This window comes from Hyla sarda, chromosome 2 (assembly GCF_029499605.1).
Source record: "Hyla sarda isolate aHylSar1 chromosome 2, aHylSar1.hap1, whole genome shotgun sequence".
Taxonomy (NCBI): Eukaryota; Metazoa; Chordata; class Amphibia; order Anura; family Hylidae; genus Hyla; species Hyla sarda.
In genome coordinates this window covers 23,372,229-23,389,159 of record NC_079190.1, presented here as the reverse complement: position 1 = coordinate 23,389,159, position 16,931 = coordinate 23,372,229, and the positions used below count along the sequence as shown (strand labels likewise).

Sequence of the window (16,931 nt, the reverse complement as noted above, 5' to 3'; positions counted from 1 at the left end):
GAATGGGGAAAATTTCTCCATTTGCTTATTATATTGAAAATGCAATATTTACCTCCATAATCGCAATCGCACATCTGTCTCATATCGTGTAGCCCTAATATATACTGTTTGTTCCACTGCCATCATATATACCATCTGTGCCACCATATATACAGCCTATGCCACCATATATACTATCTGTGCCACCATATATACTGTCTTTGCCTCCATAAATACCCTCTGTGCCACTGTCATTATATATACTGGCTGTGCCACCATATATACCATCTGTGACACATATATACAGTCTGTGTCCCTATATATATCATCTGTGCCACCATATATACAGTCTGTGTCACCATATTTATCTCCTGTGCTACCATTTATGTTGTTGGTAGCACCATATATACTGTCTATGCCACCATACAACCCGTCGATACCACAATATAATGACAGTACCACCATATATACCACTTGTGCCATATATACCGTCTGTGACACTATATATACCATTTTTGCCACTGCCACCATGTATACCATCTGTGCCACCATATATATGATTTGTGCCACTGCCACCATATATAACGTCTGTGCCACCATATATACTGTCAGTACCACCATATATCCCCTCTGCGCCACCATATATGCAGTCGGTACCACCATATATACAGTCTATGCCTCCATACATAACCTCTGTGCCACTGTCATTATATATACTGGCTGTGCCACCATATATACCATCTGTGACACATATATACAGTCTGTGTCCTTATATATACCATCTGTGCCACCATACATCCCGTCGATACCACAATATATTGACAGTACCACTAAATATACCACTTGTGCCATATATACCATCTGTGCCACCATATATATAATTTGTGCTGCAGCCACCATATATACCGTCCGTGCCACCATATATATAATTTGTGCCACTGCCACCATATATACCGTCCGTGCCACTATATATACCGTCTGTGACACCATATATACTGTCAGTACCACCATATATCCCCACTGCGCCACCATACATACCACTATATATACTATATATCCACCACCAAATATACCATTTGTGCCACTGCCACCATGTATACCATGTTTTTACTTGCGTGGGAAGGGAGGGTGCCAAATATTTCATCCACCCCAGTTGCTAAATGCTCTATGTCCCCTCTTATTGTGGGGTTTACAGAGGGACCTGACCTGATCATCCAGAATACCAGATAAGTCACTACACAGTGTTAACAATGCTGAATTTAGGAAATCGGAATAGCAGAGTTTCCCTTTAAATTTAGGTCCTTCCGATCCTTGTATACAGCAGTGGATGCAGACAGCATCTGTTTTTGACACTCCGTGAGGTCTCCTTACAGTTACTGAGAATTTCCTGCAGCCGAGGAAGCGCTGACCTCACCTATGAGTCCTGCGGCTCCTTTGCTCTTGGTGTGGGGTGGGGGGGGTATTGGCCCCCTATGGATTATGTCACAACAAATACATTATGTCACAACTAAATACATTCTATGTGACCTGTGAAGTCTTATATAAGATCGTAACACATTACATATGTGGCTTTTATGTAACTTGTTTTATGTCTATTATATATATGAGATTGTAAACCATACTTGTCCAACCCGGAAAAGCTAGTATATCTGCCAGATTATTAATTTTACGCATAAAAGGCCTCAGGCTGGCGTGAAAAATAAAAAAATTAAAAAGATGTACTCACCTTCCCCCGATCCCCCCACTGTTGTGCCGGTCGACACTGAAAGCAATTCTAGTTCTCCATCCCGACATATAGGGAAATGCCTGTTTATGCCACCTTGAGGTCTTCTATGTATAAAATGTAAAGTATACTCACCTAGCCCAATTCCCACACCCCTCTTTTCTTCCAGGTGCTACCACATATAATATTCTGTGTCCAAGAGGAGTGCAGATACAAGGTGAGGTGAGTATCTGTATACCTGGATTGTGAGGGCTGGGGGGTAAAATAGTAGGGGATTGGTGAGAATATTTAGTCTGGTCTGAGGTCTGTATAGTAAGAGTATGGTCTGAAGAGGGTGGGGGTGGGCTGTATTTATTGAGGTGGTCTGTAATTGTTTATTGGGCAGGATTGAGTATATATTTGTTTAGGGTTCTACAATTTTTTTGGGGGGGCTTGCATTTATCTTTAGGGTCTAGTGTAAAGGCTGTATTTTTTGGGGAGTCTGGTCTGGCGTCTAGATTTGTTTAGGGGGTTTAGTGTGGGGTCTGTATTTGTTTAGAGGGCCTCTGTTAGTTAATGGTGTCTGGTGTGGGGTCTGTATTGTTTTAGATGGTCTGGTCTGGGGTCTATATTAATGTAGGTAGCCTGGTCTCGGGTCTGTCTTCATTTAGGAGTGTGGTCTGGGTCTGTATTAGTTTAGGGGTCTGGTCTAGGGTCTGTATTCTTTTAGGGGGTTTGATTGCTTCTTTAGTTTTTAAAGAGGCCTGTGAAAAATAAATGAAGCAATCTAATTGGTTACTATGGGCAACTGCACCACTCCTCCTTTGCACAGATTTTGATAAATCTCCCCCTACAGTGGGGATCAAAAGTTTGGGCACCCCAGATATAAATTTGTATTAATGTGCATAAAGAAGCCAAGGAAAGATGGAAAAATCTCCAAAAGGCATCAAATTACAGATTAGACATTCTTATAATATGTCAACAAAAGTTAGATTTTATTTCCATCATTTACACTTTCAAAATAACAGAAAACAAAAAAATGGTGTCTGCAAAAGTTTGGGCACCCTGCAGAGTTAATATCTTGTACTGCCCCCTTTGGCAAGTATCACAGCTTGTAAACGCTTTTTGTAGCCAGCCAAGAGTCTTTCATTTCTTGTTTGAGGTATCTTTGCCCATTCTTCCTTACAAAAGTCTTCCAGTTCTTTGAGATTTCTGGGCTGTCTGTCACGCACTGCTCTTTTAAGGTCTATCCATAGATTTTCAATTATGTTGAGGTCAGGAGATTGTGAAGGCCATGGCAAAACCTTCAGTTTACGCCTCTTGATGTAATCCTCCGTGGATTTCGAGGTGTGTTTAGGATCATTATCCATTTGTAGAAGCCATCCTCTCTTTAACTTCAGCTTTTTCACAGATGGCATCAAGTTAGCATCCAAAATTTTCTGAAATTTTATTGAATCAATTTTTCCTTCTACTCGTGAGATGTTCCCTGTACCACTGCCTGCAATACAACCCCAAAGCATGATTGCTCCACCGCCATGCTTAACAGTTGGACAGAGGTTCTTTTCATTAAATTCTGTTCCCCTTCTTCTCCAAACGTACCTTTGCTCATTCCGGCCAAAAAGTTCAATTTTAACCTCATCGGTCCACAGAACTTGTTTCCAAAATGCATCAGGCTTGTCTATATGTTAATTTGCAAAGTTCAAACGCTGATTTTTGTGGTGAGGACGTAGAAGAGGTTTTCTTCTGATGACTCTTCCATGAAGACCATATTTGTACAAGTATCTCTTTATAGTGGAATAGTGTACCACAACTCCAGTGTCTGCCAGATCTTTCTGGGATTGTGCAGTCAAACGTGGGTTTTGAATTGTTTTTCTCACAATCCTGCGAGCTGTTCTGTCTGATATTTTTCTTGGTCTTCCAGATCTTGCTTTAACTTCCACTGTTCCTGATGACTGCCATTTCTTAATTACATTCCGAACAGAGGATATTGACATCTGAAAACGTTTTGCTTTCTTCTTATAGCCTTCTCCAGCTTTGTGAGCGTCAACTATTTTCAGTTTCAGATTTCTAGACAACTGCTTAGAAGAACCCATGGTGCTGCTCGTTGGGGCAAGGTCAGATGAGTCTGGGCATTTAAAACCTTTGAGATTGACATCACCTGGTCTTCCCAGATGATGATTGTGAACAATCCATGACACTGGCAGGTCTCAGCTTTGCAAAGGGGGCAGTGCATGCTATAAATTCTGCAGGGTGCTTAAACTTTTGCAGACACCATTTTTTTGTTTTCTGTTATTTTGAAAGTGTAAATGATGGAAATAAAATCTAACTTTTGTTGACATATTATAAGAATGTCTAATCTGTAATTTGATGCCATTTGGAGATTTTTCCATCTTTCCTTGGCTTCTTTATGCACATTAATACAAATGTTTACCTGGGGTGACCAAACTTTTGATCCCCACTGTATATGTGTGTGTATATTTGTGTGTGTGTATATGTGTGTATATATGTGTGTGTATATATATGTGTGTATGTGTATGTATGTGTGTGTGTGTATGTATAAATGTGTGTGTGTGCATGTGTGTATATATGAAACTTGTTACACGTTGCTTACAGCATATGTCAACTAAAAGTATAGGAAAGATAAATTAACCCTAACCTATCCCTATTTGAAAGGGTTGGAGTTTTTGTCCAAAGTCTCATGCAAATCTATGGGACTTCCATTACCTTACTCTACAAGTTCCGTTCTGCATCTCACGGTATGTGTGTTGGTCCAGCTTGCAAGCCATGCCCCTTCTATTTTCAGCCCTTTAATTGTTTTGGCCAAAAACACAATTTTCTCCCCTTACAGGTCATTCAACCACAATCTCTTCATCACAGCTCAGCCCTACCTTATTCCACAAGCTCCGCATCTCCAGGTGAATGTGTCAGTCCGGCTTGCAAGACAAGATATGAGGAGAGGATATTAAGTTAGGACATGAAATTGGGATATGAGGTCTGTATATGAGGATGGATATGAGGACAGGATATGAGGACTGGATATAAGGACGGAATATGAGGACGTGGTAATGAGGTTAGGATATAAGATCGGATTGTGAGGACGGGATATGAGATTGGGATATAAGGACAGGATATAAGTACAGGATATGAGGATGGAATATGAGGTCGAGATATAAGGACAGGATATGAGGTCGGGATATGAGGACGGGAAATGAGGATGGGATATGACAACAGGATATGAGGACGGGATATGAGGACGGGATATGAGGACCAGACATGAGGACGGGATATGAGGATGTGATATGAGGACGGGATATGAGGATGTGATATGATGACAGGATATGAGGATGGGATATGAGAAAAGGATATGAGGACGGGGTAATGAGGTTAGGATATAAGGTTGGATTGTGAAGATGGAATATGAGATCGGCATATGAGGACGGGACATGAGAACGGGGTATGAGGTAGAACTATAAGGTTGGGATATAAGGACGGGATATAAAGTTGGGATATGAGGACAGATATGAGAACGGGGTATGAGGTAGGACTATAAGGTTGGGATATGAGGATGGGATATATAAGGAAGGGATATGAGGTTGGGATATGAGGATGGGATATATAAAGACGTGATATGAGGACGGGATATATAAGGATGGGATATGAGGACGGGATATAAAGTTGGGATATGAGGATGGGATATATAAGGATGGGATATGAGGACGGCATATAAAGTTGGGATATGAGGTCAGAATATGAGGTTGACTTTGTAGAACACTTGCAGAAGCTTAACGTACTCATTTTCAATTGAGAACATATGCTTGAACGAGCCAAACATGCATGTGTATGAGGGGATCGGGAGAGACACCTGTCGACCGTGTAGGCCAGCTTTAGGTCAGGCAAGATGAAACCAAAGATGATCATTCGAGAACTGATAGTGGCGGCTGGAGATGGAACCATAAGAAGAGGTCAGTAAACAGGACTCTGCAGCTTGTCACGTACCTTCATAAATAGAAGCTACAGAAGCCAAACAATTAAAACATTTTTTTATAAAAGTCCACTAAAATATTAATTTCATATTTTTTTCCAAAAAAAGAAAAAGTCCATAAATGAACCCTCTATAAATGTCCTTTATGATAGAATAAGGCGGCTCATATTTCGCAATCATCCGCCGCTTCCATTCCGTATCATTCCCGTTTTGCCTCTGTTACTGTAGATGAAATCCAGGTGCAGCAGAGCCCTTGTATTCATACTATGAAGGAGACGCAGGTGTGCTCTGTCCTATAGGACACCCCCCATTCACCGCCTGCACCATATTAATCCAAGCAGATCCAGAAATATGATCCCTGGAGGTTATTACAGGGCATTTCATGATAAGTTTCTAAAAATGTATTCAGCTTTCCTGCAGCCTCAAGAAGCAAATTTGCCTTTATCATTGCCAATACAGGCAGGAGTGTGCACAAGGGAGAGGGGTATTAAAGGGGTACTACGGCCCGATGACATCTTATCCCCTTTCCAAAGGATAGGCCATCATGCCCCCTCCCATAGACTTGCATAGTGGGGGCGGGGCAAATTCAAGATTGTGGGGGTCCACAACGGCCCTGCGTTCGCCCTGCCCCCGCTATGCAAGTCTATAGGAGGGGGCGTGATGGCTGTCACGCCCCCTCCCATAGACTTGCATAGCAGGGGCGGGGTGACGTCACACGGGGCGGAGTCGTGTTGTTACGATACTCCGGCCCCGTGGTCGCCCCCCCGGCAGTTTGTGAGCTGGCAGCACGGAGTGCAGCTCAAAGAGGTGGGTGCCGAATGCAAGATTCGGCATATCCACCATATCCAAGATTCGGATAATGGATAAGAGGTCTTAGGGCCGGAGTACCCCTTTAAGGGGGTACTCTGGTGGAAAAAAATATTTTCAAATCAATTGGTGGCAGAAAGTTAAAAATATTTGTAAATTACTTGTATATATAAATCCTAAGCCTTCTAGTATCTATCAGCTGCTGTATGCTCCAGAGGAAGTTGTGTAGTTCTTTCCAGTCTGACCACAGTGCTCTCTGCTGACACCTCTGTCTATGTCAGGAACTGTCCAGAGCAGGAGAGGTTTGCTATGGGGATTTGCTCCTACTCTGGACATTTGTTTTGGCTTGAAGGAACCAAATGACCAAACACACAACCCCTAGACAACCCAAATGGGCACCACACCCTGAAAATCCTTGTGATAATCCTTGAACTGTCTATGGGAGAGACAGAGATACAGGAGCGCTGTACATGTGTATCTCCACCTCTCCTATAGACAGTGCATGAAGGAGGCATGTCCATCACCATTGCTCTGTGTACGAGGACAGCCGGTGTCCTAAACACAAATCTTCAGAACGCCAGACAGGGGATTGTGCAATCAGACACTTATTCCCTATCCTGTGCATAGGGGATGAGAAGAAAAGTACCAGCATTCCCCTTTAAAGGGGAACTCCGGTGCAAAAAAAAATTTTTTTTTTAAATCAACTGGTGCCAGAAAGTTACACAGATTTGTAAATTACTTCTAAAATCTTAAAGGGGTTATCCAGGAAAAAACTTTTTTTTATATATCAACTGGCTCCAGAACGTTAAACAGATTTGTAAATTATTACTATTAAAAAGTCTTAATCCTTTCAGTACTTATGAGCTGATGAAGTTAAGTTGTTCTTTTCTTTCTAAGTGCTCTCTGATGACACGTGTCTCGGGAACTGCCCAGTTTAGAAGCAAATCCCCATAACAAACCTCTTCTACTCTGTGCTGTTCCCGAGACAAGCAGAGATGTCAGCAGAGAGCACTGTTGCCAGACAGAAAACAACAACTCAACTTTAGCAGCTGATAATTATTGAAAGGATTAAGATTTTTTTTATAGAAGTAATTTACAAATCTGTTTAACTTTCTGGAGCCAGTTGATATAAAAAAAAAGTTTTTTCCTGGAATACCCCTTTAACCCCTTAAGGACTCAGCCCATTTTGGCCTTAAGGACTCAGACAATTTAATTTTTACGTTTTCATTTTTTCCTCCTCGCCTTCTAAAAATCATAACTCTTTTATATTTTCATCCACAGACTAGTATGAGGGCTTGTTGTTTGCGCGACCAGTTGTCCTTTGTAGTGACATCACTCATTATATCATAAAATGTATGGCGCAACCAAAAAACACTATTTTTGTGGGGAAATTAAAATGAAAAACGCAATTTTGCTAATTTTGGAAGGTTTCGTTTTCACGCCGTACAATTTATGGTAAAAATGACATGTGTTCTTTATTCTGAGGGTCAATACGATTAAAATGATACCCATTATTACATACTTTTCTATTATTGTTGCGCTTAAAAAAAATCACAAACTTTTTAACCAAATTAGTACGTTTATAATCCCTTTATTTTGATGACCTCTAACTTTTTTATTTTTCCGTATAAGCGGCGGTATGGGGGCTCATTTTTTGCGCCATGATCTGTACTTTTTTTTGATACCACATTTGCATATAAAAAACTTTTAATAAATTTTTTATAATTTTTTAAAATAAAATGTATTAAAAAAGTACGGGATCATTAACATTTTATTTTAATAGATCGGACATTTACGCACGCGGCGATACCAAATATGTCTTTAAAATTTATTTTTTACGCTTTTTGGGGGTAAAATAGGAAAAAAGGGACGTTTTACTTTTTTATTGGGGGAGGGGATTTTTCACTTTTTTTTTACTTTACATTTTTTTACATTTTTTTTTACACTTGAATAGTCCCCATAGGGGACTATTCATAGCAATACCATGATTGCTAATACTGATCTGTTCTATGTATAGGACATAGAACAGATCAGTGTTTTCGGTGATCTTCTGCTCTGGTCTGCTTGATCACAGACCAAAGCAGGAGACGCCGGGAGCCGGACGGAGGAAGGAGAGGGGACCTCCGTGCGGCATTCTGAATGATCGGATCCCCGCAGCAGCGCTGCGGACGATCCGATCATTCATTCAAATCGCGCACTGCCGCAGATGCCGGGATCTGTATTGATCCCGGCACCTGAGGGGTTAATGGCGGACGCCCGCGAGATCGCGGGCGTCGGCCATTGCCGGCTGGTCCCTGGCTGCGATTAGCAGCCGGGATCAGCCGCGCATGACACGGGCATCGCTCCGATGCCCGCGGTTATGCATAGGACGTAAATGTACGTCCTGGTGCGTTAAGTACCACCGCACCAGGACGTACATTTACGTCCTGCGTTGTTAAGGGGTTAATCCTTCCAGTACTTATTAGCTGCTGAATACTACAGAGGAAATTCTTTTCTTTTTGGATTTCTTTTCTGTCTGACCACAGTGCTCTCTGCTGACATCTCTGTCCACTTTATGAACTGTCCAGAGCAGGAGAGGTTTGCTATGGGGATTTTCTCCTGCTCTGGACAGTTCCTGACTAGGACAGAGGAAAGCACTGTGGACAGTCAGAAAAGAAATCCAAAAAGAAAAGAATTTCCTCTGTAGTATTCAGCCGCTAATAAGTACTGGAAGGATTATGATTTTTTAATAGAAGTAATTTACAAATCTGTTTAACTTAAGGCACCAGTTGATTTAAAAAAAAAAAAAAAACTTCACCGGCTTTAATTCAAGAGCTATGGGAGGTCCGGATGCATCTTAAATATAAAGGCAATCGATCCAAGGTTCGCCTGACTCTGTGTGAAGATGTTACCTAACAACCTATTCCTAGTTTAGTTGTTAATAGTCTAAAATCATTCTATGATAGCTTATCTGAATAAACGGAGCTGCAGTGTAAAGCATGGGGGACAGAGCATCAGCCTGGACTTCTATTGAGACATGGGGACTACTTACCTAATACTCAATGGCTTACATACCATAGTGGTAGGCCATGCGTCTGCTATGGGGCCCTTAGAGAAAGAGACCCCCGTCCTGGTTGCTCCCATTCCTTTCTGCATTGGTAAGAAACTGTGCTGAACTCCTCTCTCCAGGGAACTGCATCAGAAGATTGATGGAGGGGGCAAGAAAGGGAAATAAATACCAGACCTTTCTGCCCTGGGGGGCAATATCAGACACCATAATAGGAGGCCCACACCAATATTTGCTATATGCATTGCTTTATGTACACTACTGCTAATACTCAACAAACAAGGCATTCATATTTATTTTATACGTTACCTTTGTAGAGGTCCCCATAGTCAGACTCCCTAGGACGTCGGGGTCCCTCTTTTGTAGTTTTCCCCTTGTCACTCCTCAGTTAGTCAGTGACTGTATAGAAGTTCATATAAGTATAAGTATATAAACATGTATATATTTAATTGTCTACCTATTCAAGCGTAGCAGGACCTGCGGGTCATGTGATTAGGTTAGAACTCTATGGTTTTGCTACAGGACCTTTGGAGGTTCCTGTGAGGTGTTCACCCACAATGCACTGTAACAGTGAGTGACAGTTGTTACAGACAAATCCAAAACAGCCGGCCCCTGCCCATATAAGGGACCTGCGCCATCTTGATCGCTCTCTTGGGTTGCTGAGTCTGGAAGAGGTAGGACCTCCGCAGCTTACAAGACAATTTACTAGGCCAAAGCGTTGCGGCCTCGGCCTCTAGCATAGCGGATAGACTAAGCAATTCCCTGCTACTCATCACAGGATCACTGGACCTAAACGCACCCCTAAATCCAGTGGATCTCTGCTATACAATTCTTAAGAAGCTAAATTGAGCTTAACTGATCCCAACCAACTGTCAATCGCTGCTCAGCTATATGCACAGAGACTCTGTTATCAGGACTGTTACTATTGCTGCATGTACAGAAATTCTTCAGTAAAAGTTCCTGCAAGTTTTCAGTTAACAGCGGTTGTGGACAATCTGCATTATTTCTGCATCACCTATTGCTCTTGGAAAGGGTGGCAATAGGCCTACCAAGAATACAACATTTAACCCTCACCCTGGCGTCACGAGTGACAAGGGTTAACAGCGCCCTTAACTATCCCGAACAGCAACACCCTAACTACCCTACACCCCCACAAGGCTTTATCCCAATTCCGCCACCACAACATCTTATCCCCTATCTAAAGGATAGGGGATAACATGTCTGACTGTGGGGGTCCCATCGCTGGGGTCCCCCGCAATCTTGCATTCAGCACCCACCTCGGGGAGCTGCACGCCGCGCTGCCAGCTCAGAATCTGCCGCGTGACGACCACGGGCCCGGAGTATCGTGACGTCAGGACTTCGCCACGTGAGCGTCACGCCTCGCCCCCTCCCATAGACTGGCATAGCGGGGGCGGGGCGTGACATCACACAGGGGCAGAGTCGTGACGTCACGATACTCCGGTCCCATGGTCGTCACACAGCAGCCCGAGGTGGGTGCTGAATGCAAGATTGCGAGGGTCCCCAGCGACCATACATCTTATCCCCTATCCTTTGGATAGGGGATAAGATGTCTTAGGGCCAGAGTACCCCTTTAAAAGCAGCCATAAGACAGCAGGTAAGCAAGAAAATGTGAGCAGCACATCTGTAACAAATCACCAGGCAGAGCAATATGTCAAATGGATGTGTCGCTGATGAGACCTCTGCAGTGCTGGATTCTTATCATTGACTTTCCCGAGATAGAAAGCAGATTGCGCTATACGTGATGCGCCCCATCATATAAGGGATTAACACAGATTTATACCTGCACTCCTCTGCTACGCGCTCCTCTGCCCGCTCTATGGCCCATATTTATCAAACTGTCGGAGACATACTGTTGGGATTTGTCCATAACAACCAATCACAGCTTCACTTTCATTTTGCCAGAGCAAGCTAAGATAAGAAAGCTGAGCTGTGATAGGTTCCTGGTTTTCTCTCAGACAGATTGATAAATCAGGGCCTATGAGATCAGGACGGCCCCATAGACTTACCTTGTTAGTCAATCCAAGTCAAGTGACAGAGAGCTGGAAGAGAATGGACTCAGCTCCTCCTCGAGATCGGTCGGCCCCGGCCTACAAGACTCTGGCCTAAGGCCGCAGTTCAAAGGGGACGGCAGAAATGCTGCCCCATGATACACCACATTCACAGCTGCCTTTCTGTATTCAGGGCCAGTTTTAGACAAAGTGTGGCCCTGGGAATAACTAAAAGTGGGGCCCCAAATGCTAAAATATTGTAACAACAATACAGTCACTTTCAGCCAATTCAGGTAGAGTGGCATGCTGGGAACTTTGCTATCGTCTTAAACAATCAGGGGCACACGCCACAAGAAATATGTCCCCTCTAAAAACACACAAAATATTTATATGCATAGTTATCAATAACACTACAGTGGTGTGGAATTCATATCACCTAATGCCGGGGACATGTAGTTCTTAAAGGAGAAGAGCACTGGCAGCACACACTGCAGTTGGGAGTGAACCTCTGCTGTTATCAGAAATCAGCTACAGCGAGGTGCACTCCCAAATAATGCAGGCTGCTGCTGATGCACTCTGCCCAACCCATGCGAGTCAGGGAAGCTGCAGGGGGCCCTCTGGTGGATGGGGGCCCTGGGCAAATGCCCTCTTTTCCTACCCCTAACACTGGCCCTGTCTGTATTATGTAACCACACAGGCCAAACTGGCAGCCACTAGAGTGCAGTTTTAATTTTAGGCCGGCTGCGGTGCTGCAGTTGCAAACGCACGGCTGCATGCGGCACATGTCATAGGCAGAGAGAGAGAGCTGATGAGCCATAGAGGATTCAATGCTGCCGCCCGGTCCAACCGTGGAGAAGTGAAGGCGAGACCACGACGAGTTGACCAACCCAGGACCTGTCTAAAAAGACCAACCCAAAGCTCTGGATGTGCAAAACGCTTTAATATCAAGACATCTATTAAAGGGCCATCTATTATCAACCATAAGGTGACTTTAATACTTACCTGCCAAAGAGTAATAGATATGCTTAGGATGGATCCCTACTTGTCTTGGAGCTAAATGGCTGTATATTTTCTTTTTGTGAAATAGCTATTTCCTGTTGGAGTTCTTTCCCTCCAACTACAAGTCCCAGGATCCCTTGTTTGTAAGTGTGAGGTCCCTTTTGTCCCTCCCACACATCAACCACCCCACCCATTGAAGCACAGCCAGGCTCCCTTCCATGCGTGCTGTGCTTGAAACTGCAATTCCCTGCAGGCCTGTGGAGAATGATCTCCCACCCAGTCACGCCACTCATTGAAGCACAGACAGGCTCCCTTTCAACACCTGACTAGTGATGTAATGTCTCGGGCTGCACTGCAACCTGGGAAAAGTCAGAGACAACACTTATTTTGTATGTTGGAAAAAGTTAACATTGGAGCAAAGATCACATGAGAATTGTGAGACCAACCATCAACCACAGGTACAGACACTATATTATAAACTACATTAACTTTACAGCCCCTGTAGCATAGTCAGATAAAAAAAATCCCGGAATACCCCTTTAATCCTGCTTGATTGCCTGTGGAAAAGGAAGGGGTAGGGTACATTTAGTTAAGGGGGAGGTACCTGAGTTTAAACAGGCAAACGGCTGCCCGGGCATGCTGGGAGTTGTGTTTTGCAACAGCTGGAGGTCCAGAGACCACTGAACTAGTCCCTTGTCTGATGTAGAGAATTAGCCAGATGGTCATGGAAAGGTGTTAAAAAAACTGTACAGTGACCCCTCGACCTACGATGGCCCCGACATACGATAATTTCAACATGCAATGGCCTCTCAGAGCATCAACATACGATGCTTTTTTATGTCGGGGCCATCGCATAAACGGCTATCCGGCAGCGCAGACTGCTTCAGCTGCCCCCGGATAGCCGTTTACGGTGCCCCGTGTGGTCCCCTGACGATCACTTACCTGTCCTCGGGGCTCCGGTGCGTACTCTTCGGGATCCCCTGCATCTTCGGCGCTCTCCATCGTCATCATCACGTCGCTGTGCACGCTGTCCCGTCATCCAATAGGAGCGGCGTGCGTAACGACGTGATGGCGGCGACGGAGAGCGCTGATGCCGGGGAAGCAGAGGCCTTGCCGGAACGTCGGTGACACCTCGGAGACGCGGTGACAGCGATGGACGGCGACATCCCGGGCAGCGGTGACGGTCCGGAGGGGCGGGGACAGGTGAGTACAACTTCCTCTAACAGTGGTCTACAACCTGCGGACCTCCAGATGTTGCAAAACTACAACACCCAGCATGCCCGGACAGCCAACGGCTGTCCGGGCATGCTGGGTGTTGTAGTTTTGCAACATCTGGAGGTCTTCAGGTTGTAGACCACTGTCCTATACTTTACATTGCACGGATTCCTCAACATACGATGGTTTCAACAAACGATGGTCCATTTGGAACGGATTACCATCGTATGTTGAGGGACCACTGTATTTTTATTCCGATATTGGGTCTGCCGTCCCTTTAAAACTGAGATTTAGCAAAAGAAATCGCCTTACAGCCGGGCGCTGTTCCTGGCAGCACATGATTCGGGTAAATCCCACAGCTAAACCCCCTTTGTTGGTGCTGACTAAGGAGCGTTCCGACACAACGTGAGAACCTAGTGATACGTTTATCAGATGTGAGAGCGATGGATTATTGCTATACTGCGCCTCGGCCTCCAAGGTGACTCAGAGGAAACTTTGTCTGCCCCCGCTCTCCCTCTGGTCTTCCCCTGTTTTTTAGGATGCAGTTGAGTCATATCTGTTTTTCCTACTTATTTGTTCAGTAAAATGTGGGAATCCAAAAAAAATCACAGCTGTCAGCGTCTAACATTTCCATGTAGGGAGGGTGAAGGCCATTTATCAAGGTTACACCTCCATTGGCATAGACTGTGATGCAGATTTTCCATACGTGGCCCTTATTGCCGGAGACCAAGTAACACACATTTGTTATCCATTATGAGGGGACGGAAAATGTGAAGCTCCATGAAATGCCGGTTATGGGTCACGATCTGGACTCGACATGGAAATCCTGATAGCTGCACGAGGCGGGAGACACGTTGACATGGAGAATTCTCATAATAACATTCTATGGGAAGTATGCAGAGAAGAATAAGTGCAAATGATTGGGGAAAAACATGTTTTAATAGGTGTTCCCCGACAGGTGCATATAGGAAAGAGTCAGCCTGCACTCACTATTCTGCTGGTGGGGTCACTGACGGAGATTTATCAAAACCTGTCCAGAGGAAAAGTTGCCCAGTTGCCCATAGCAACCAATCAGATCGCTTCTTTCATTTTCCAGAGGCCTTGTTAAAAATGAAAGAAGCGATCTGATTGGTTGCTATGGGCAACTGGACAACTTTTCCTCTGGACAGGTTTTGATAAATCTCCTCCGCTGTGTACATACATTACATTACTTATCCTGTACTGATCCTGAGTTATATCCTGTATTATACTCCAGAGCTGTACTCACTATTCTGCTGGTGAGGTCACTGTGTACATACATTACATTACTTATCCTGTACTGATCCTGAGTTATATCCTGTATTATACTCCAGAGCTGTACTCACTATTCTGCTGGTGAGATCACTGTGTACATACATTACATTACTTATCCTGTACTGATCCTGAGTTATATCCTATATTATACTCCAGAGCTGTACTCACTATTCTGCTGGTGAGGTCACTGTATACATTCATTACATTACTTATCCTGTACTGATCCTGAGTTGTATCCTCTATTATACTCCAGAGCTGTACTCACTATTCTGCTGGTGAGGTCACTGTGTACATACATTACATTACTTATCCTGTACTCATCCTGAGTTATATCCTGTATTCTACTCCAGAGCTGCACTCACTATTCTGCTGGTGAAATCACTGTGTACATACATTACATTACTTATCCTGTACTGATCCTGAGTTATATCCTGTATTCTACTCCAGAGCTGCACTCCCTATTCTGCTGGTGAGGTCACTGTGCACATACATTACATTACTTATCCTGTACTGATCCTGAGTTATATCCTGTATTCTACTCCAGAGCTGCACTCCCTATTCTGCTGGTGAGGTCACTGTGCACATACATTACATTACTTATCCTGTACTGATCCTGAGTTATATCCTGTATTATACTCCAGAGCTGTACTCACTGTGTACACCGAATGTAAATGAGGTTGGTTCCTTTCATTGACAACAAGCAGATATCTTGGAAATGATCAGGAATACACTGGATAGTTAGGATTTGCTGAGCTTTTCATTATACAATAATACGGATTTATTTATATGCAGTGTTGGCAGTAACACTAAACACAATAAAAAAAAAAAGGGAATTGATGATCCAGCGCACATGTTTTGGACTTTACAGGATGGAAGAACATTTACTATACCGTGACTGAACTTTACTTTTTTTTTTTTTTAATCAAAAATTTTTTATTGAATTTTTTTTTTTTTTTTTACAAAACAAACAGCACACAAAAAAAAAAAAACGAAACATAAACCCAGAAAACCCATCCCACCCATACAGAAACCTTCCCCCCAACCCCCGTGTCCGTCCTTCACAGCAGGGAAAACGAAAACAGTTTTGTTAGAAATAGTACAGTGCAATACAATGAATTGTCTCACAAGCGAAAAGCATGGTCAAGGCAAAAAACATAGCTTTTCACGTACAGGGAGGTTAGCGCTAGGTCCCGCGCCATTTGAGAAACCTTGGCATTGGTGTGCGGGCTCTGGTGTGTCCTTCATATAAGGATACACTGGCGAATGTCTTAATTTTAACATCAGTGTTAAAGGAGTACTCTGATTTAAAAATGTATACCCCCCAAATGTTCCCCTTGGCTGTACCTCTCTGCGCATGTACTTATTTCTGAAATCGGTCCAGCCATTCTCCCACTGCGGGGCCACATATTTTCTGCTACTTCCTGGTTATGGTGGTGTGGAGGATGACGTAAAAATAGTCATCCCCCATGCTGCCTTGCTACAATTTCCTGTCCCTCCGTGCCTCCCTCCTCCTCAACCCCTCCCCTCTCTCTTACCTAATAATTTTAATAAAAACGCCCCCGCTGCCGCACATACCCCTAAACACACCCCTTTCATCTTTGTCTCCCTCCCCCTCCACTCCCCTGCACCAATGAAAGGGAGCTCCACCGCTGCACTCGGCTCCCAGCGTAGATATAGCTGTATGATAAAAAAAAGTTACTAAGTCGTTTGTAGAATATCCCTGTTAGTTACGCCAGCGTAACTATCAGGGATATCATTGGCCTACAATTATCACGTCCGGTCCCGGCGAGATTGTATGTGCGCATGCGCGCCTGGATCGCGCTGATAGTATCCTACAGCTATCCCATGTCCGGTCCAAAGGAGATGGTATGTGCGCACGCACGGCCGGATCACGCTGAT

At 43.9% G+C, this 16,931-nt stretch overlaps 1 protein-coding gene across 2 annotated transcripts in view; it reads right to left on the bottom strand.

The window, feature by feature from the left end:
• PRSS23 (serine protease 23) overlaps positions 1-16,931 on the bottom strand; it is a 71,738-nt gene that overhangs the window by 52,765 nt on the left and 2,042 nt on the right. Inside the window, exon 1 of one of the 2 annotated variants that reach the window (XM_056561392.1) lies at positions 11,318-11,413. The exons of the other annotated variant lie outside the window; for it this stretch is intronic. Coding sequence (XP_056417367.1) covers positions 11,318-11,404 — 87 coding nt within the window. The 5' untranslated portion in view covers positions 11,405-11,413. Of the gene's footprint in view, positions 1-11,317; positions 11,414-16,931 lie in introns of those variants that run through there. 2 annotated transcript variants of the gene reach the window in all.